The sequence below is a fragment of the Dasypus novemcinctus genome, chromosome 20, assembly GCF_030445035.2.
Source record: "Dasypus novemcinctus isolate mDasNov1 chromosome 20, mDasNov1.1.hap2, whole genome shotgun sequence".
In the NCBI taxonomy this organism is placed as follows: Eukaryota; Metazoa; Chordata; class Mammalia; order Cingulata; family Dasypodidae; genus Dasypus; species Dasypus novemcinctus.
The window spans coordinates 45,684,227-45,705,637 of NC_080692.1; the positions used below are offsets into that span (position 1 = coordinate 45,684,227).

Consider the following 21,411-nt stretch of genomic DNA (forward strand, 5'->3'; position numbering starts at 1 on the left):
ACAGAGGAAAAAAGGCAACGTGACTTTATGATCCAATTGTTCTCCCACTATAATTAAATAATAACATTTTAATACGTTTCAAGGATTAGATTCTGAGAAAGAAATCAAGAAGTCTTCATTTCAAAACAGGTTATACAACATAAGGAGTAACAGAAATATAGGTCCCTACATATCTTATTAGACAAGAGATTTTCTTCTATTCTTGAAAGTTTCTTTAAATTTTTCTTCATCTTCAAATTCTAAAAAGATGATACCCAATACTGGCTTTATATGGATATTAATCACTGTTAGCAAAACTGAGATGAGCAAGTACAAATAAGTACAAGAAAACAAGCAGGTACAAGAAATATACAAGTGACGAGAGATTAAAGAGCAAATGAGATTGCACATGTCCTGACCTGCTGGGCCTCCCGTCCAATCTCTCCTACTTCAGGTGTCCTTGGTATTGTCTACTTCTTACAATGCTAAAAAAGAGGAAGAGAAAGTATTAAGGGAGAAATCAAAGTAATTGCAAAACACTCAGGTAAAAATACTAAACATCATAAAGGGATTTAAGAAAGATTTCTACTCCAAATTTTCAAAGTTACAGCATGTAAGTTATAGCATGTTACAGGCTATAGCGTGTAAGTTCATGGCAATGTGTTTCTTCCTAATCTAGATTCATAGTCATCCAGCCACATTAGTTACGTAGGACTTTGTCATTAATGGTTGATGAAGTAATAATAAATGAGCAATTAAAAATAAACTTCTATAAACAGAAGTTCAAGGTATAATGGCAGTGGAAATATGAAAATATGAACCAGTTATTTTAGAGCCAAAATAATTACAACAGTTTTTTAAAATATTTATATTACGAATTAAGTCATATGTGAATGTGTGTGTGTATGTGTGTGTAACCCACGGTGATTTGGTGTTCCTGGACCCAGTTCTATCTATTGAGATAAACAACAATAAAAAAATGTTTTATTTCAAAAGAGTTAACTCAAAAAATACTTAAATGAAACTTTAAGTATAGCTTCAGTACTACTGTATCTTGTAGAAATCATACAGATGAGCACTGAAATTTATTAAACACTTACCTACTAGCACTTAGCATAACACTGTGCTAGATTATCCTACAATACTAAGTTGTATAAGAATAAGAAGTTAGAAACTTACTGGATAATTCTGAGGTTAAAAACAAAAACAAAATGAGAGCAAAAATACTCTATTCATACTTGGTAATATTATCAAAGCCATGCTTCAATATTATAAACACACACTGGTTTAATCACTGGTTCCATGACAGAAAAGCTACAGGTCTTTGGAAATTTAGCTAAGGCTTATTTTTCTGATTTGTAAAATGGTTTCGGAGGCTTGCTGTGAATCTTAAACTCTTCCTGGCATAGAAATTTTTCAAATATCTATTGCCTACTTTATCATGCTTTTCTTTCTTCTTTCTAGTTAGGATAATAGAACGCTACTTCTGAAATGTCAGTCTAGCATTACAGAGCCAGTAATTTAGAGATGATGTAGGACCAGATCATTTTTACAACTTTCATGATTAGTTTTGGTTATTTTGGGTTATTAATGGCATTTATACCAGGAATGCAAGTTGGTTTAACATCTAAAAATCAATTGATGTAACACACCATACTAATAGAATAAAGGACAAATCCATATGAACATCTTATTAGATGCAGAAAGACACTTGAAAAATGTAACATCTTTTTATAAGAATACTGCTCAATAAACTGGGAAGGGAAGGGAACTTCCTCATTCTAATGAAGGACTTCTACAAATAATCCACAACTGATCACAGAGTTAATTGTGAAACAATGAATTTAGAAAAAGAAGTGGAAGACTTTCATGCCAAAATATTGTTGAAAAAAGATAAGGAAGATCTATTAAAAGGAAAGACATACCACATTTATGGATCAGAACACTTATTATTATTAAAATGAAAATATTCCCCTAAATTGATCTACAGAACAACACAATCTCCATCAAAATCTCGGCCAGCTTTTTTGTGGAAACCGGCAAGCTGAACCTGAAATTCCAATGGAAGTGTAAGCAACCCAGAAGAGCCAACAATCCTGGAAAAGAAAAAAAAGGCTGAAGGATGCACTTTCTGTGATCTCAAAATTCATGGCAAATCTACAGCAATTAAGGCAGTATGAGACTGGTATAAGTACGGACATCTATCAATAGACTAGAATTAGGACTACAAAAGTAAACCCATATGTTTATAGTAAATTGACTCTCAACAATGTTTCCAAAACAATTCAATGAAAGGACAATTTTTTCAGCAACTGATGCTGAGACAACTAGATATCCACATGAAAAAGAATGAATAAGGACCCACATGAAAAAGAATGAATAAGGACCCTAACTCACACCAACATAAAAATTAGCTCAAAATGGATCATAGACCTAACTATAAGGGATGAAAATACAAAGCTCTTAGAAGACAACAATGGAGCATGCCAGGCAATGATATGCAGATGAAACACAATTTTTTAAAAAATAGATAAATTGAACCACATCAAAATTAAGTCTTTGTGCCTTAAGGGGCACCATCAAGAAACTGGAAAGAAAACCCACAGAATGAGAGAAGATATTAGTAAATCGTATTTCTGACAACAGGCTTGCATCCAGAAAATATGCAGAAATGTGTGAATATATACATATACATTTAATTGTGTGTGTATGTGTGTATATATATATAGTGTGTATGTATGTACATATATAAATACACACATATATACACACATATATACATACACACACAACTCAATAATAAGAAGACAAATAACACAATTTAAAAATGGGCAATCTGAAAAATTCCAAACCAAAATTTCAAATACAAATGACTGATAAACTCATGAAAAGATGCTCAATATCTTCAACTATCAGAGAAATGCAAACCAAAAATCACAACTAAATACCACTTACCATCCACAAGGATGGCTATAATAAACAAAATGACCAATAACACATATTGGTAAGGATGTAGGGAGATTCAAACTCTTGTATATTGTTTGTGGGAATGTAAAATGGTAAAGCCACCTTGGAAAACGGTCAGGCAATTTCTGAAGTGGTTAAATAAAGAGTTGCCTTATGATCCAGCAATTCAACTACAGATATACACCCAAGAGAAATAACATTTGTCCCCACAAAAGTAGTAGACACATGTTCACAGCAGCATTATGTTAGCTACAATGTGGCAATAATCTAAATGTTCATCAACTAATGAATGGAAAGCAAAATGTGGTATATCCATACAATGCAATTTATTCAGCCATAAATAGGAATGAAATTCAAATACATGTCACAACATAGATGTACCCTGAAAATATTACACTAAGTGAAATAACCCAGTCACAACAAAAGACCACATAAAGTGGTTGCCTAATGCTGTGACAGGGAATTAATTGGTAATGGGGGAGGGTTAGACCTCGGCAGAACAGCTGACAAGAGGTGCACTAACTAAATCCAGTTTCTATTGGCTGTACCACCTAAACACAAGACAGGCTTTTCTGGAGTAACCCACTTTTTCTGGATTTTCTTCATCCGGTTCCAGGGGCAGAATAATACAACAAGGAAGAAACTAGAGGCATAAAAAGCTTACAAGAAAAAAAGAGGGAGAAAAATTAGACTGAAATGCTATAACACAGGCGGATTCTAGAACTGAAAATTGTAAGGAAAGGGGGGTACTGACTGAAGGGGAGAATTTAAACAAATCATAGCAGCTAGTGAAAAAACTCTGTACAAAAACAAATGAACAGATCGAGATCCCCAGAGAAGGACCAGAGGAAAGGCAGCTTTCTCCTAGAAGTGAAACAATTGCACTAAAAATGAAATATTTAAAATTGCACCACATATCCAGGGCAAAAATCAGATGAAGTAGAGCTGAGAATATCTGATCAGTAAAACACTATTCTAAAGGTCCAGAATAAGTTGGACCTGAAGGTTAAGCATCAAAGCAGAGCCTTAACACAAAGTCAATCAACATTAAACCCTAGGCAAGGGGGAAAACTGACCTTCAGAATTAACTCATCAGGACAGTCAGATTCTTAGACATCAGCAATAAATTACAAGCCTTACTAAGCAGGAAGCTATGGCTCAGTCAAGGAAACAAATTAAAACTTCAGAGGAAACAAAGAATTTGAAATAACCAAAGAATTTCAAACAAATCTCCTAAATCAATACCAGGAGATGAAGGAAGATAAGCATAAAGAGATAAAGGATATTAAGAATACAATTTGTGAGCTTAAAGAATAATTTGAAAGTACAGAAAAGAAACATAACACATTGGGTGAAAGTCGTAATAGTAGCAACTAAAAATTCACCAGAGCCATAAAATAGCAGATTTGAATAGGCAGAAGTAAGAATCAGTGAACTAGAAGACAAGACAATCGAAATCTTTCAGTCAGAAGAACAGCTAGAGAAAACAGAAAGAGTTGAGTGATGTCTCAGAGATTTGAGTGACAACATGAAGTACACAAACATACATGTCATGAAGGTACCAGAAGGAGAAGAAAGAGGGGGCAAAAAAAATAAATACCCATGTCCAAAAAGCACAACATACATCAAACTCAATAAATCCCAACAGACTTACTCTGAGACATATACTAACCAGAATTTCAAATGGCTAAAATAAAGAAAAAACCCTGAGAGCAACAAGAGAAAAGTTATTTGACACATGCAAGGTGTGACAGTTTGATATTATTGATGAATTCCAAAAAGAGAGATTATGTTTGTAAACTGTTCTGTTCCTCTGGGCATGATACCCTTTGATTGCATTCAATTCAAAAGTTTCACATTTACCTGATTAAATTAAGATTAGGGCTTTGATTCGACCCTGTCAGTAGGCTGTGACCCCGAGCTCAGTCCCTACCCCTTGGTGGGCTATATGAATGGATATCCAATCAAGGAGACACACAGAAGAACACAGAGGAAGAGAGAGAGCACCGTAGCCACGGCAAAGGCCCCAGGAAGAGAGCTGAGCCATTCACCTGATAGTCTGCAGTTGAAGAGACCAGAGCCCTGAACAGCTGAGCAGGCCTGGAAAGAAACGATCCCTCCAGCCTACAGCTGACATCAGAAGAAGCTGGGCCCATGGAGCCTTAAGAGGAAAGAGGAAGGCTGAACCCTCGCAGGTATCAGCAGCCCTTTTGCCTCACATGTAGCAATAGACATTTGGTGAGAAAGTACCTTTTATGGTGCCTTGAGTTGGACTCTTTAGGGCCTTGTAACGGTAAGATATGACCCCAAATAAATACCCTTTATAAAAGCCAACAGATTTCTGGTACTTTGCATCAGTGCCCCTTTGGCTAACTAATACACATGGGATCCACAATAACGCTAAGTGCCGTTTTCTCATCAGAAGCAATGGAGGCAAGAAGGCAGTGGTATGATATATTTAAGGTACTGAAAGAGAAAAACTGCCAGACAAAAATTCTTGACTGGGCAAAACTGCCCTTCAAAAATGAGGGAGAGTTTAAAATATTCACGAATAAACAGAAACTGAGTTTGTCAACAAAAGATCTGCACTACAGGAATTACTAATTCTTGTAAAGGGAGTTTTAGAGGTAGAAAGGAAAAGACAGCAGATAGTCTTTTGTAGTAGTGTGAAGAAATGAAGATTATTGTTATAGAATTTGAGAGAGGTTCAATTATTTGAGTATAGAGAGGCAAGGACTCAGGAATGATTTTGAGAAGGAAAAATGGTTTATTGATGGCTGGCCAGACTTGGGAGCTTTCTGTTTCAATCCCAAGCCCTGAACAAGATTTTTTTTTTTTAATTTTTTTATTCATTTTGTAAAAATATTACATTCAAAAAATATGAGGTCCCATTCACCCCCACTGCCCCTACCCCACCACTTCCCCCCCAGCAACACTCTCTCCCATCATCATGATATATCCATTGCATTTGGTAAGTATATCTCTGGGCATCACTGCACCTCATGGTCAATGGTCCACATCATAGCCCATACTCTCCCACGCCAACAAGATTTTTGAGTCCCTTTTATACAGAGAGGAAAGGCCAAATGGTCCTTTTGTTTCAGTTTTCAAGAGGCTTGAATTAGCATATATATCTTCCACATCTTAGGTAAGCTTTTAGCATGGACCCCAGGCATTCTAGATAAGCTTTTAGCATATTTGGTTTGCATTTCCCCTGAATACTTAAAGTTTATAGACCTTGCATTGTTAATCTGTTTCCTGGGACTGGAGTCCTTGCCATGGTCACCAAGGGCGGAACTGTGGCCTTTTATCATCCCACACCCACAAGTCACAGATAGTTTAGGTTATCTCTGAAGAGACAAAGAGCCTCCCACCCATAGCCCACATCATTATCAGTAAGAGGAACTAAAAGTATAATTGTAAAATGCAATAGTACTGTATCCTCAATATGCAATTCTGCACTTTAATTCCTTTAAGAATCAATACAATTTAACAAGAAAAATGCATCATTCCTGACAATATATATGCAAAATATAAAGTGGTAAAGTGGAAAAAAGACAAAATGAAGAGGGAAGTAGAGGGCTATGGGAACAGAGAACCTGTATGCTATTAAAGGTAAGTTGGTATCTTTCCAAATTAGTATGTTACAGATGTAGGTAGTGTAATATAAACCCCAGGATAGCCACAAAGAATACATTTTTAAAAGATAGTCATAAACAGAAATGAGAAAGGGAACAGTTGGCTACATCTCAAAAGATCAACTATACAGAAAATGAGGTCACAATATAGGAAATGAGAAACAAAAAAAAAGATATGACATACAAAAAAAAGGACAAAATGGTTGAAGGAAGTACTGCTTTTACAGTAATAACACTGAATGTTAATTGATTAAACTTCCCAATCAAAAGACACAAATTGGCAGAATGGAAATAAAAGCATAATCCAACTATATGCTGTTTAAAAGAGACTCACCTTAGACTCAAAGATACCAATTGGTTGAAGTGAAAGGATAGAAACAGATAATTCAGGGAAATGGTAACCAGAAGTACTGGGGTAGCTGTACAAATATTGTATAAAGTAGGCTTTAAGACAAAAGCTGATATAAGTGGTAAAGAAGGTCACTGTAAATTAATAAAAGGAGCAATACACCAAGAAGAAATATATGCACCTAATCATGGTGCACCAAAAGATATGAGGCCAAAACTGGTAAAACTGAAGGAAGAAATACATGTCTCTACAATAATATTTGGAACTTCAATTCATTGCTGTCTTCAATACATAGAACATCTAGAGAGATGATCAATAAAGAAAGAGAGAACTTAAAAATTATGACAAAACACCCAGACCTAATAGACATATACAGAGCACTATACCCCCAAACAATAGGATATACTCACTTCTCAAGTACAAGTGAAACATTCTCCAGAATAGACATGTTGGGTCACAAAACAAATCTCAATAAATTTGAAAAGATTGAAATTATACAAAGCATCTTCTCTGTCCATAATGGAATAAAACTGAAAATCACTAAGAGGTGGAGAGCTGGAAAATCCACAAATATATGGGAATTAAAAAACATACTTTTAAACAATCAGTGGGTCAAAGAAGACATTATAAGGAATATCAGTAAATATCTTGATACGAATGAAAACAAGAATATAACATATCAAAATTCATTTGATTTAGCAAAGGCAGTGCTGAGAGGGAAATTTATAGCATCAAACACTTAAAAAAAAAAAAAAATTAAACTCAAAAACCTAACTACCCAGCTAGAGGGACTAGAAAAAGAACAGCAAATGAATCCCAAAGCAAACAGGAGGAAATAAATAACAAAGATTAGAGAGTAAATAAATGACATTCAGAATTTTAAAAAAACAAAACAAAAAAACAGAAAAGTCACAAAACACCAGATTGGTACTGTGATAAGATCAAAATTGACACAGAAAAAGAAAAAAAAAAGGCACATATAAATAAAATCAGAAATGACAAGGGGGATATTACTACTGCTCCCACAGCAATATAAGAGCATAAGAGGATACTATGAACAACTGTATGCCAACAAATTAAACAACCTAGCAACCAAGATAAAATGGGCAAATTTCTAGAAACTCATGAACAACCTACACTGACTCTAGAAGAAAGAGAAGACCTCAACAGACCAATTAAAAGTGGAGAGACTGACCCAGTCATCAAAAACCTCCCAACAAAGAAAACCCTGGGAGTAGATGGCTTCCAGGTGAATTCTACCAATCATTTCAAGAAGACTTAATACCAGTCCTGCTCAAACTCTTCCAAAAAACGGACGAAGAGGAAACACTACCTAACTCAAAGCCAGATAAAGATAGTACAAGAAAATAAAATTACAGACAGATTTCTCTTATGAATATATATGCAAAAATCCCCCTAAAATGCTTGCAAATCAAATCCAACATCAAAAGAATTATACACCATGATCGAGTTGGTTTTCTCCTAGGTTCGCAAAGGTGATTCAACATAAGAAAATCAAAACCACACTAACAAAATGAATGAAAAAAGCTACACGATCATCTCCATTGATGCAGAAAAGGCATTTACCAAAATCCAACATCCTTTCTAGATAAAAAACACTTAGAAACATAGGAACAGGAATAGAAGGAAACTTCCTCAACATGATAAAGGGCATCTATGGAAAGCCTACAGCTAACATCTACTCTATTGTGCAAGACAGAAAGCTTTCACTCTAAGATGTGGATCAAAACAAGGATGCCGACTATCATCACTGTTATTTTACTTTGTACTGGAAGTTCCAGACAGACCAACTAGGCCAGAAAAAAAAATAAAAGGCAACCAAACAGGAAAGAAATGAGTAATATTTTCACTATTTGCAGATGACCTGATCCTATATAGAGAAAGCTCCAAAACATCTACAACAAAGCTATAAGAACTAATGAACAGATTCAGCAAACTGACAGGATACAAGATCAGCATGCCAAAATCAGTAATATTGCTATACACCAGTACTGGGCAATCTGAAGAGGAAATCAAGAAAAAAAATTCAATTTAAAATAGCAACTAAAAGAAACAAATACCTAAGAAAAAATTTCACCAATGAGGTAAATGACGTGTACACAGAAAATTGTAAAATATTGCAAAACGAAATGAAGGAAGACCTAAATAAATGGAAGGACATTCTGTGTTAATGGATTGGAAGACTAAACACTGTTATTATAGATTCAATGTAATCTCAATCAAAATACCAACACCCTTCTTTGCAGAAATGGAAAAGCCAACTATCAAATTTATTTGGAAAGGTAAAGGGCCCCAAACAGCCAAAAACATTTGAAAAAGAACGAAGCTGGAGGACTCATTCTTCCTGACTTTAAAGCTTATTACAAAACTACTGTGGTCACAACATCATGGTAGTGGCACAAGGATAGATATATCAACTAATGATATCAAATTGAGAGTTCCGAAACAGACCCTCATATCTGTGGCAAATTGATTTTTGACAAGACTGTCACATACACTCAGTTGGGAAAGGATAGTCTCTTCAACAGATGAGACTGGGAGATGTGGATATCCCTATGCAAAAGAATGAAAGAGAGCCCCTACCTCATACCATATAGAAATATTTACTCAATGGGTCAAAGACCTGATTTTAAATGGATCTAAAGACCAGAATTACAAAACTCCTAGCAGAAAATGTAGGGAAGCATCTTCAGGATCTTGTGACATGCAATGGTTTCTTAAACTTTACATCCAAAGCACAAGCAACAAAAATGAAAAGATAACCTGCTCAATTAGAGAAAATATTTGGCAACCACCTACCTGATAAGGGTTAATATCCAGAATATAAAAAGAAGTCCTACAACTCAAAAATAAAAAGACAAAAAAAAGAAAGAAACAATTTTAGAAAATGGGCTAAAGACTTGAATAGACATTTCTCCAAAGAGGATATACAACTGGCTAAAAATAATAAGCACATGAAAAGATGCTCAACATCACAAGCTACTAGGGAAATGCAAATAAAATCCATGACACACTATTTCATCCCCACTAGAATGGGTACTATTAAAAAATAAACAGAAAATTAAAAGTGTAGAAGAGGCTGTGGAGAAAAAGGAACGCTCATTTATTGCTGGTGAGAATGTAAAATGGTACAGTCCTATAAAAGACAGTTTGGCAGTTCCTCAGAAAGCTAAGTGTAGAATTACTATAATACCTGGCAATCTATCTACCAGGTATATATCCAAAAAAATTAAAGGCATGTTCTCACACAGATATATGCACACCAATGTTCATTTTATTCACAATTCCAAAGACAGAATTAACCAAGTGTTCATTCAATTGATGAATGGATAAACAAAATGTAGTCTGTACATACAGTGGAATATTATTCATCTATAAAAAGGAATGAAGTCTTGATAGATGCAGCAACATAGATGAGCCATGAAGACACTAAGCTGAGTACAATAAGCCAGACACAAAAGGACAAATACTGTATGAGCTCATTAATATAAAATACTTTAAATAAGCAAACTCAGAGCTAGAATCTAGAATATTGGTTAGAATATTGGTTAGAATCTAGAATAATCTACAAAGGGCTGAGTAGAGAATGAGGTTAATGCTTAACTTGTACACAATTTCTATTTAGGTTGATTATACAGTTTTGGAAATGGATGGTGGTGATGGTAGTACATTATTGTGAGTGTAATTAACAGCACTGAATTATATATGTGAATATGGTTAAATGAAGAAATTTTAAGTTGCATATATGTTACTAGAATAAAAATTAAAAAGTATAACATAGGACATTATAACCCTATAGTTGTAACTATGGACTATAGATAAAAGTATGAAAATATTTCTTCATGAAATATAACAAATAAGGTATAACAATAGGGTGGTATATAGGGGGAAATATACCTGATGTAGATTCTGAACTATAGTGAAGAGTACAATTTTAATATATTTTCATCACTTGTAACAAAGGTACCACTCCAATGCAAAGTGTCAACAATAGGAGTATATAGGAATGCTGTAATTTTTACATGATTTTCTGTAAACACACAACTTTTCTAATTAAAAAATTAAACAAAAAACAAAATTAAACCACAATGATACCTTGGTTTAGATTTACATATATTTCTATTTTTAAAACAAAAACAACAGATACCCGTCTTGAAAAATCCAAACACGTTAAGATACAATACAAAAGAAATTTTATATTTTGACAGATACCTTGACAGATAGTATTAAAACCACGTTAAGATTAAATACCAATAATATAAAACAGCAGGAATTCTTCAGAGATTAGTCTTTCAGTAGATCTGAAGAATTATAATAACCCCATGAATTATTGTCATTTTATCAGGGCTGATAGTGTGAGAAAAATATTTTAATCCAAGGTATAGATATAGTTCAGAATATTATTTGTTATAAGTTGGATATCTTAGAGATTTTATATTTTTCTATTTGAGAATGACTTATGAAAGCAAATTTTAGCTGCCAACCCAAACTAGAAAAATATATAGGCAAACATCTTAAAAAATATCAACTTTCAGTAACATAAAATCAAAGTTCTCCAATTCCACCTATGTAATCTTTAATTTTAATGTGAATGTCTTTAGGGAAATACTCAGAGAATAAGTTATTCTCAGAAAGTACTCAAATTTACCCAATTTCATGATAACAAGAATTACATTATTATGCAACCTGACCAGTTCTAGCTTTACTACTTAATGTGCTTAACCTCTTTGTTTAAGACAAGTCTGACTATCCAGATGGATTTTCTGCTGTCAAAATTTAAATAAGGTTCCATTCCTTCCTCTAAAGGGTGTACAATCCTTTGAGTTAAGTTTGGGCTTTGTTGAATAAAAAACATCCATCCATTCATCCATTCATTTACTCACCAAAAGTTTCTGAGCACTTACTGTAAGATATTCCATATATAATAAGACGCAATGGAGGAAGAAAAGGGCTTTAGCATTATCTAGTCTTGAGTTTGAGTTCAACCCTCAACTTATTAAAGGCGGGAAAATCTGAGGCTGTTTCATCTTTAAAGAAATAATTAATTGACCTAATATATTTCCAGAACCCAATAACTGAATGCTTTTTTGCCTATTTGAAGGCTAGGAAGATGAATCACACATGAATTCTGCCTGTTAGGAGTTAATAATGTAGTAAACATGATAAGGTTTATAAATTAACTAAGGTAAGAAATTACATAGTGGAAATTTCTAAGGGTGAAAAAGGAAGTGAGATAGCAAGATATACAGAATAAAGCAGCAGCATCAACAAAAAGATAGAGTTTGTATAGTTAATTTTCGCTTAAATACTTAATATAAAATAAAAAATCTTACTTTTTTCCCCCCAAAGCAATTACAAGTAAAGTTTAACATTATGGAAGAGATATTTAGTTTGTTGGTCTTGTTCCTTAAGATAATGCACAAAAATGCAGAAAAATGTTTTCTCTATCAAGAATTTGTGAACTTTGACTATATTAGTTTCAGCACTCACGTTTGAATGTTGGAAATTTACTTAATTTCTTGGGGCTTCATTTCCTTATCTGTTAAATGGAGATTCTAATAAAGCATGCCTTACGCCACGACAGCTTCTACAGCTAAATGCGGCAATGCATGTCAATTGCTTAGAAGAGTGCCTGGGCCACGGTAAGTACTCAGTCACTGCTAGATCATCTTACTACTCTTACTATCATCTTTCAGGTCACAGCAAGAACATGCACAGATATGTTAACTAGTTTTTAATTAACATTCAGTGGGGAAAGTGAAATGTTATAAGGGAAGATATTTCAGTATGCATGTTGGGAAAACTACGCCTTTTTCTTTTCTGTCACTCATAGTGACCAGCAGAATGAGGTTTTATGATCGGCCAGGACTTTCCTATGTGCCTGTGGGGTGGAAGGAGAATGAGTAAGTCTTTTTCCAAAGGTGCTGCGCTGGCTCTTTCTGAAAGAAGGATGGGAAAGCATCCTAACTACCTATTTCTACTGAGTGCATTAAGGATAGTCTTTGCTTAATTCAGGTACTCTAATTTAACTGAACTCAGAAAATCTTAAAATGATGATTTATGTAAATGCAGAATTCTTCAATAAGAAGTCCTTAGGCTAGGCTTGAAGGAGACTCCTTTCTCTCTCACCATCCACATCTAATTGGCCATTGAACCATACTCGCCCCATTTATTTAATTCTATAAAATGTGTCCCTTCCTCTCTATTTCCATAGCTCTTGTGCCTTCCTTCTCTGTGCTTTCATTTTTCTCTCCTTGTACACTGTGATAGTTTCCTTAACTTGTCTCCTTATTTCAGTCGCAAACTTTACACATGAGCTACTTGACCTTCAATGTTTCTGCCATTCATTCCTGCCTACTCATCCCCCACGACTCAATGTATGGGAAGCGGATGTGGCTCAAGTGACAGAGCTTCCACCTACCATATGGGAGGATCTGGGTTCAATCCCTGGGTCCTCCTGGTGAAAAAGAAGAAGAGAAAGCATGCCCACATGGTGAGCCAGTGCCCACACGAGTGCCCATGTGGTGAGCCAGTGCCTGGCACAAGTGAGTCACACAGCAAGATGATGACACATCCAAAAAAACAAGAGCGACAAGGGGAGAGTCAAAGTGAAGTGCAGCAGAAACCAGGAACTGAGGTGGCGCAATTGACAGGGAACCTCTATCCCTGTCAGAGGTCTCCAGGATCAAACCCCAGTGAATCTGAGAGGAGAGAAAACGAGAACAGAAGACAACACAGACAAAAACAGCAAGGTGGGAGGAGAAGAAGGAGGGAAAATCAATCCTTAAAAAAACCTCAACGTAATTTTACACATTCCCAGGGAAACCTCTCATAACTCCCTAAAGGAAACTAAGGGACTTCTTCCCATTTCACAGGACACAAGTGGTAGGTAGCAAACAAATAACACCCAATTACAGATTACCATCAAATCAGAAAAAACTTTTATCATAATATTCCATGCTGGCAAGATATATGATTGATGAAAGTGAAAGTGGTACAAACATTTTGAAAAATATTTTGATCATACACACCAGCAATTTTATACATATTCATATGTAATTTCACTCTGAGGAAATAATTCTAAACATAAGAAAAGATTCATATACAAATATTTTCACCTGGAAATTTTAGATAATATTTTAGAAAGGAATCAATCCAAATGATTAACAACATGGTACTGGTTAATTGACCTACAGCTCATCCTTTTATGAACCTGCCAAGGAAACTAAAGCTCAGTAATTAGCAGAGCTCAGATTCAAGCACACATTTGTGCAACTCAAGAACTCAAAAGTTCCTAAATACATACTTATTGCCTTAATTTTGGTTAACAGGGAGAGGATTCATATTTTATATAACCAATGTACTATTATTTACATACACATATATAAACATATTATATCTATATATAAATGGTTGAAAGGATAAATACTAAAATGTTACAGTGTCCTTTTTAGAACTACAGGAACTTTTGCTTTCTTTGTTTTGTTCAGTTACATTTTTTAAACATTTCTCTAATAAATTATATAACTGTTATAATAATTTAAAAATTTATTAAATAAAAAAACAATATTTTCACACAAAGTATTATACGCTCCTATGTAAATAAGGCCAAAAAGTGCCTGCCAATGTTCTGAGCTGGCACCCAGAACCCTGCCATAACCCTGTCCCCCTCCACCACACAACCACCGCACTGGGGTACCCCATCAGGTACACCCGGGTCCCCTTCTGGTGTAGCAGCCAAATGTCTTTTAGAAAACCATTTATTGACTTTCTGTTATTACTTGCTAAACACCCTACCTACACTGGCTCTTCACAACCATACTGTGAAGTGAGCATTTTTAACCCCAGTGTAATAATGAGGTCACTAAGTTGAACTTAGTTGTCACTGGTCACATGGTCAGCTGTGGTAGAGCTGCAATCTGAACTCTCCTGACTTCAAATCCATATTCTTTCCAACAGACCACACAGGCCTCTTCAAAGCAGACGGGTGTGTGTATCAACTCCCCATTTCCTTTCCTCTTCAAATATCTGCTGATATATCTAATAAAGGAATTGTTAATAATATGCGATTGAGCTAGTGGTAGCCCTGGGTAAAATAATAGACCTGGTGTCCTCCCCTGGCTCTCTCTAAAATAGAACGTCCTCCTCGAGTCACTACTCTTTGACTCTCTTCTTCATAGCACTTCCCATCCCTAAAATTAGTTTGTTCTATGACCTTGCCTATTTTGTTCATTGCTTTTTCTCTAGCACTGTGGCATTTTCAGATTATTTATGAACCCCCCAAAAAGATAAGGATTACGTTTGTAAACTGGTCTTTTCCTCTGGGCGGGATCCCCTTTGACTGTATTGGATTCAGCTGAGGTGACTTTGATTAAGCTGTGCTCAGATTAGGGCTTTAGTATGTAACGCAGGGTTGATTCCCCACCCCCTTGGTGGGCTATACAAACTGATACATAAGAAGGCACACAGAAGAAGGCACAGGAAGAAAGAGAGCTCCATAGGCACAGCAGAGAAGAGAACTTTGATCCTGTGACCCTGGGAAGAGAGATGAGCCATTTCTCTGAGAACTGAACAGAGCAACTGAGCTGAGGAAGAAACAAACCTTCTACGAGCCTACAGAAGAGAAGAGAAGAAGCTGACCCAGGGAGCCTTAAAAAGAAGGAAGGAAAGACTAGGCCCGCCATCTTACTTCAACACATGGCAACTAACTTGGGTGAGAAAGTACCTCTTCTGGTATCTTGAGGTGGACTCTTCAGGACCTTGTAACTTAAGCTTTTACCCCCAATAAATACCCTTCATAAAAACCAACTCATTTCTGGTACTTTGCATCAGCACCTCTTTGGCTGACTAATACAAGCACGTAGAACAGCGCTGGACATAAAACAGAAGCTTAATACATACTTAGTGGATAAATGAATAAAGATATTCATGAGTACATGTGTAAACTCTACTCTTTACTAGCTAAAGTGTCTCTTGACAAATCCAGTTGCCTCTCAGCTGTTTAATTTCCATTTCTTTTATGCAACACCATCTAAGGTTGGCCTAAGTTTAAATTCATTAATTTAAAAACCATTTTTTGAGTACCTACTATGTGCAAGACACTGTTCTAAGCAATGTGGTAATAGCAATGAACAAAAACAAATAAAATTCCTTTTCCAGGTAGCTTACAGTTCGGTGAGTGAAGAATGACATGAACATAACATAAGGTGAGTAGGTGATAAATATTTTGCAGACAAATAAAGCAGTTTGTGGATGTAAGAAGAGGATTTGCAATTTTAATTAGGGTAGCTGGGGAAGGGCTCACTGAGAAGGGGGCATATGCTATGTTAGGAGGTGAGGAGGCAAACCATGCTTTGTGGGGGAAAGAACTTTTCAGGTTGAGAGAATTGTGTGCTGGCCCAGCTATATTTTCAGAGGAACTGTAATGGAGTAAGTGAATGGGACAGTATTAGGAAATGATATTAGACAAGGGGGAGGGCAGTCACAGATTGCACGGGGCTTTGTAGGCCATTGTAAGAATAAGGGCTTTTTTTTTTTAAGATTTTTTATTTTTTTATTTATTTCTCTCCCCTTTCCCCTCCCCCCCAGTTGTCTGCTCTCTGTGTCCATTTGCTGTATGTTCTTTTGTGACTGCTTCCATCCCTATCAGTGGCACCAGGAATCTGTGTTTTCTTTTTGTGGTGTCATCATCTTGCTGTGTCACCTCTTCATGTGTGCGGCGCCATTCTTAGGCAGGCTGCACTTTCTTTCGCGCTGGGCAGCTCTCCTTATGGGCGCACTCCTTGCGCATGGGGCTCCCCTACGTGGGGGACACCCCTGTGTGGCACGGCACTCCTTGCGCGCATCAGCACTGTGCATGGGTCAGCTCCACACCGGTCAAGGAGGACCGGGGTTTGAACCTGGACCCCCCATGTGGTAGGTGAACACCGTATCCATTGGGCCAAGTCCGTTTTCCTGAGGGCTTTTGTTCTCAGTAATATTGGGAGTCACGTGAAGGGATTTGAGCAGAAGGGGGGGATCGTGGGACTTCGTTTTAATAGGTTGGTTGGGATACTCTTCTCTGTGCTGTTGCATATGGGAAATAATTATCTCTAATCTCTGCCCACTAAAAGCACATAGTAATCCTCAAACCTTCTAACAACAAAAAAATGCCCCCATTTTTCCAGCGCTATGTTAAGAATAGACTGAAGGTGGGCAAAGTCAGGGTTTATTTCAATATTCCAGGTTACAGTTAATGTATCTCAGACCAGAGGGCCAGTGGTGAATTCTGCATAATACATTTTTTTTGGCAGATTAATTTGCCAATGGATTAAAATGTATGTGAGTGAAGGCAAGGAATCGAGGATCACTCCCAGGTGTCTGGAATGAGCAGTGAGATGGCACTGCCATTAATTGAAATTGTGGAGAGTGAGTGGGGATCAAATCTGGTGAAGAAAACAAGTATTCAGTCAAGACATGTTAAGAACTACTGCATAGAAGCAGATATATCCATATTTTACCCAAACTTTTTACTGTGGAATGAGGTAATGGACACTAGCTCTGAACTGAAGTATGTTCTTAGCATTTTGTGAAGGATAGTTTTAAAGAAAGAAACATTAGATGAAAGAATGATTACTGAAAACTTACAATTATCTCTTAATTCTTCTAAGCAATACAATTATGTTAAGAAAAGTATTTGTTTAAATAGAACCCAAATGAATGAATCTAATTGTAGAATTTCAAACACTAAAGGACATGTGGGTCGTCAGGCTTTTAAAGTCGCTAAAATCACACCATGCTCATTTTGCTTGGAGCAGACACCCTACAGAGAGATTAGGCACTGCCTTGGGAAAACAGTGGGTGATACGACTGCCCTGTACCTCCTACTGACAAAGCACCACTGCTTCGAAAGCTGTGGAGAAAGCTGGTCAATATATGCCGCCTTTTCTATATGCATGACACATTTACGAATTTCAGAGGGAAAAACAACACCTAGACACTGTTTAGAAACCCTTTCAGGGTATGGCTGAGTCATCCTTCCATGGATAGAATTATTTGAATCTCAACACAATGAACTGATTGACATAAACTTACAATTTAGAGTTCCCAGGAGGAAGTATCCAATTGCATCATGGCTGGAACGTGTCCGCCAAGGGGATCACTCTGCTGGCTCTTAAGGGCAAAGTCCTTTATATAAATATGACATTTCCCCCTAAATGTGTGGAATAACCCAATTCATATGGCCAGAAAACTTCCATTATCTTTGGATTTAGACCCAATTTTTGGACATTCTATCCAATAGTTTCTATTAATATCCCCTATGAGTAGATACAGGTGAGGTATTTAAATTCCAAGAGAAGTCATGGCACACACACATGTACACATGAATGCTCATTGCCTCTTCTAGATAATTACATCATTTTCCAGATTTCCCTAGCCTATTGCTAGAGATCCTCAAACTATTGTGGAGGAGGACTGGATGCACTTTTTCGGTCAAGTTACCTCCCCAATCACCAGGTAGCGAAAGAAGTTAGAAGGCTCACGCAAAGGTGGTAGCTTGAATTAAATGGGACAGAAGGAGATGAAGGATTAGCAGTGGTAGATGGATGTGCCACTGGCTTCACATTGTTGCTTCGCTGGATGGACATAGTGTGTTAAAATGAATTACCATTAATTTGAGCCAGCAGTACTGTTAGACTGAGACTGGCAACCCAGGATGACAAAGAGTGTCTGCAATATTATCTAATGAGAGGACAAGACTGCTTCAGTTGTGCCACTTCATTCAATTAGTGGACAAGGCTTTTAATGCCGCTCTGCACAACTAAAGCAATTCTGATTACTTATAGCCAAGTCTCCATTTAGAATGTTTTAGGAACTGAAACAATTTTGTTGTGTGTGTTTTTTAAAAATATAATTTATCTAGAGAGTATCTGAATGGGAATAAGCTATTTGAAAGCCAATCACATTACTCCCTATTTTTGCCTAAGTAATATTGCAATATATTTTTGAAAAGTTCAAATGATAGAATTTATTTTAACAAATGAAATGTAAATAAGATAGCAAATGATTAAGGATATGCTGATGGTGTGTGTGTGTGTGTGTGTGTGTGTGTGTGTGGGCACTATGTGAGCCTCTCTGTGCCAGGATTACAGTTGGTGAATTTCATTTCATCAGCCAACATTATCAGGAGAGTTGCATATTTATTCTATATATCCACATTTTTAAAAAATTCCAGATCTCGCCATCTTTGGCTGGGAGCATTTATATTGCACAGCTTTTGATATGGAGAACTGACGTCTCCACTCCATTATTTTTTTCACTATATCACTGCATAGTGAAAAACACTGATATGTGCAATGGCACAATTTCATTTAATATTGTGACCATTGACTTATAAGTAAAAGCCTGAGCTAGCAGAAGATGTTTAGCCTTAATAAATTCTTTCTCATTAAAAAATATAAGGAGCTAACTCTGTACACAGCTTTCCTCCATTCTAGTGCTCTTCTAGCTTTCTATCCACTTGGCACAGGTAAAATTCTATGAATTTTGGCCTATTTAATCAGAAGGTCATTGGTTAAGGGAATTACTCAAGTGCTAGAAACATAGTAGGTGTCAATAAAGTTGTGTTAAATTGAACCTAAATTCTATACACATAAAGTGAATGCCATCAATTGTGCACACAAACCCCCTGCTTTCCTTGCTTCTCTCCAGTGAACAGAGATGTCAAGGCACTGAAAGTTTCTGACATAGGAGAAGAACAGCAGCGGTGCCTGAAATCGCTGGGACACTTTCACTAGAGCTCAGATGTATCCTAGTCTTGAACACTGGGCTATGTAAGCACAGCAATTACAAGACAGGCTTGTTTTATAACCGGGGAGAGAAGTTACATTTTGGTGTTTTTTATCTAAATTTATTTTCATTTCTCAAGACTTTTTTGAGAACCTCCAATAACCTAAACCCACTTGGATTCCTCGAAACTTTAGAGTCAGAAAATCCTCCCCACTGTACCAACATCTTTGTAGCCAGAAGGGACCCCTCATCTTCTAAATGCCCCCTTGTATTTGGAACTCCTATCAAATGTTCCCAAACAATGAATCAATGGCTCTAGTTGACTCCACCCAAGTCTGACACGGAAGTGTAGGGGGAGCGTCCAGCCACTATAAACCTGCTTTGGACTCAGAGGGCCAGTGTGTGTGTTTAGACACAGCTGTTGTCCACTCGTCCGGAAATGAAGCCGCCAGGACCACGGGCCAGCAAGGGCCTTCGACTGGAGCTGCAGGCACCGTGTGAACAAGAACACTCATCCTTCCCCGCATGACCGAAAGGCTAAAGCCTGGATGGCAGGCCCAGTGGTGCCAAGACCGCCAGGGCTGCCCTCAAATGAGCCCGCGGGCCAAAACCCTGGCTGATGGCGCTTCCTCAGGGGAGAGAGGAAGAGGACCAAGGAGGGCTGTGTCAGTGTTTGCCAACAAAGAACAGTCTGAGAAGCCCCTCAGAGACCCTGCAAGGGAGGGGAAGTTAACCTTTTCCAAGACTCCTGTTGATTTTTACCTTTTCCCTTGGAGTGCACTGAAGGGCAGCTAGTGCTCTGAGAAAGTTCAGGGGTTCTAATCAAGAATATGGTAGGTGAATGCTTTCGCACCACACGCTGACTGCTGTTTAACACCGGGTTTTATCCACTAGTATCACAATTAATACAAATATCTGAATCACCTATAATCCTTTGGGGGGGGAAACAAAAACAAAAAACTGGGATGTGAATAGCTCCATAGTAACAAAATCATAGTTAATCTAAACATTTTGCTGTATCATCCTCTAATTATCACACGCATGGCATTCATCGAAGCACCTCATTGAAGGTTGGGAAGAGTTCAGCTAAAGGCAGACGATTCAGCACAATACTTTCTGATGAGGATGGTCATCTCAAATTCTTTCTAGAAGTAGGTGGAGTATAGTAAATAACATGCAAGCACTTATTAGAGACCATCGCTTTAATAAATTCCTTTATCAGAGAAGTTGAAGGTTTACAGAAAAATCATGCAGTAAAGACAGAGGTCCCACAGACCGGCCCCCATTATTAACATTTTGCATTAGTGGGGTAACTTTGTTACAACTGATGAGAGCATTATTACAAGAAAAAGTCTCTGTAGTCACATTTTTATCCATTTTTGCCTAAAAACTGCAATGTCATACAATAAGATGCATATATACTAAACATTTCATTTTTAAAAGACATCCCAAGGAGATGAGACGTGGAGATAAAGATGCTGGATGGGTGTGAAGAGTAAATCTGGGGAGCCGAACTGGTGCAGATGCCTCCACTGACAAAGGGGAAGGGCATATGGCTTCCTTCCTCCTCCGTGCGCCCAGGGCCTCAGACAGGGCTCGAGATTTCCTAGTGATAAGCTCCTGCTTGTGAGCTCCACTGGGAAGATTTTTTTTTATGCCACCGCAAACCAAGATGTTTGCATTCCCACC

At 36.9% G+C, this 21,411-nt stretch overlaps 1 protein-coding gene across 1 annotated transcript in view; it reads right to left on the minus strand.

Moving 5' to 3' along the window:
• Positions 1-397: 397 nt before the first annotated feature.
• Positions 398-21,411, minus strand: part of LOC139437102 (egl nine homolog 1-like) — a 370,192-nt gene continuing 349,178 nt past the window's right edge. Inside the window, exon 5 of the mRNA XM_071210253.1 lies at positions 398-464. Coding sequence (XP_071066354.1) covers positions 425-464 — 40 coding nt within the window. The 3' untranslated portion in view covers positions 398-424. The remainder of the gene's footprint in view (positions 465-21,411) is intronic.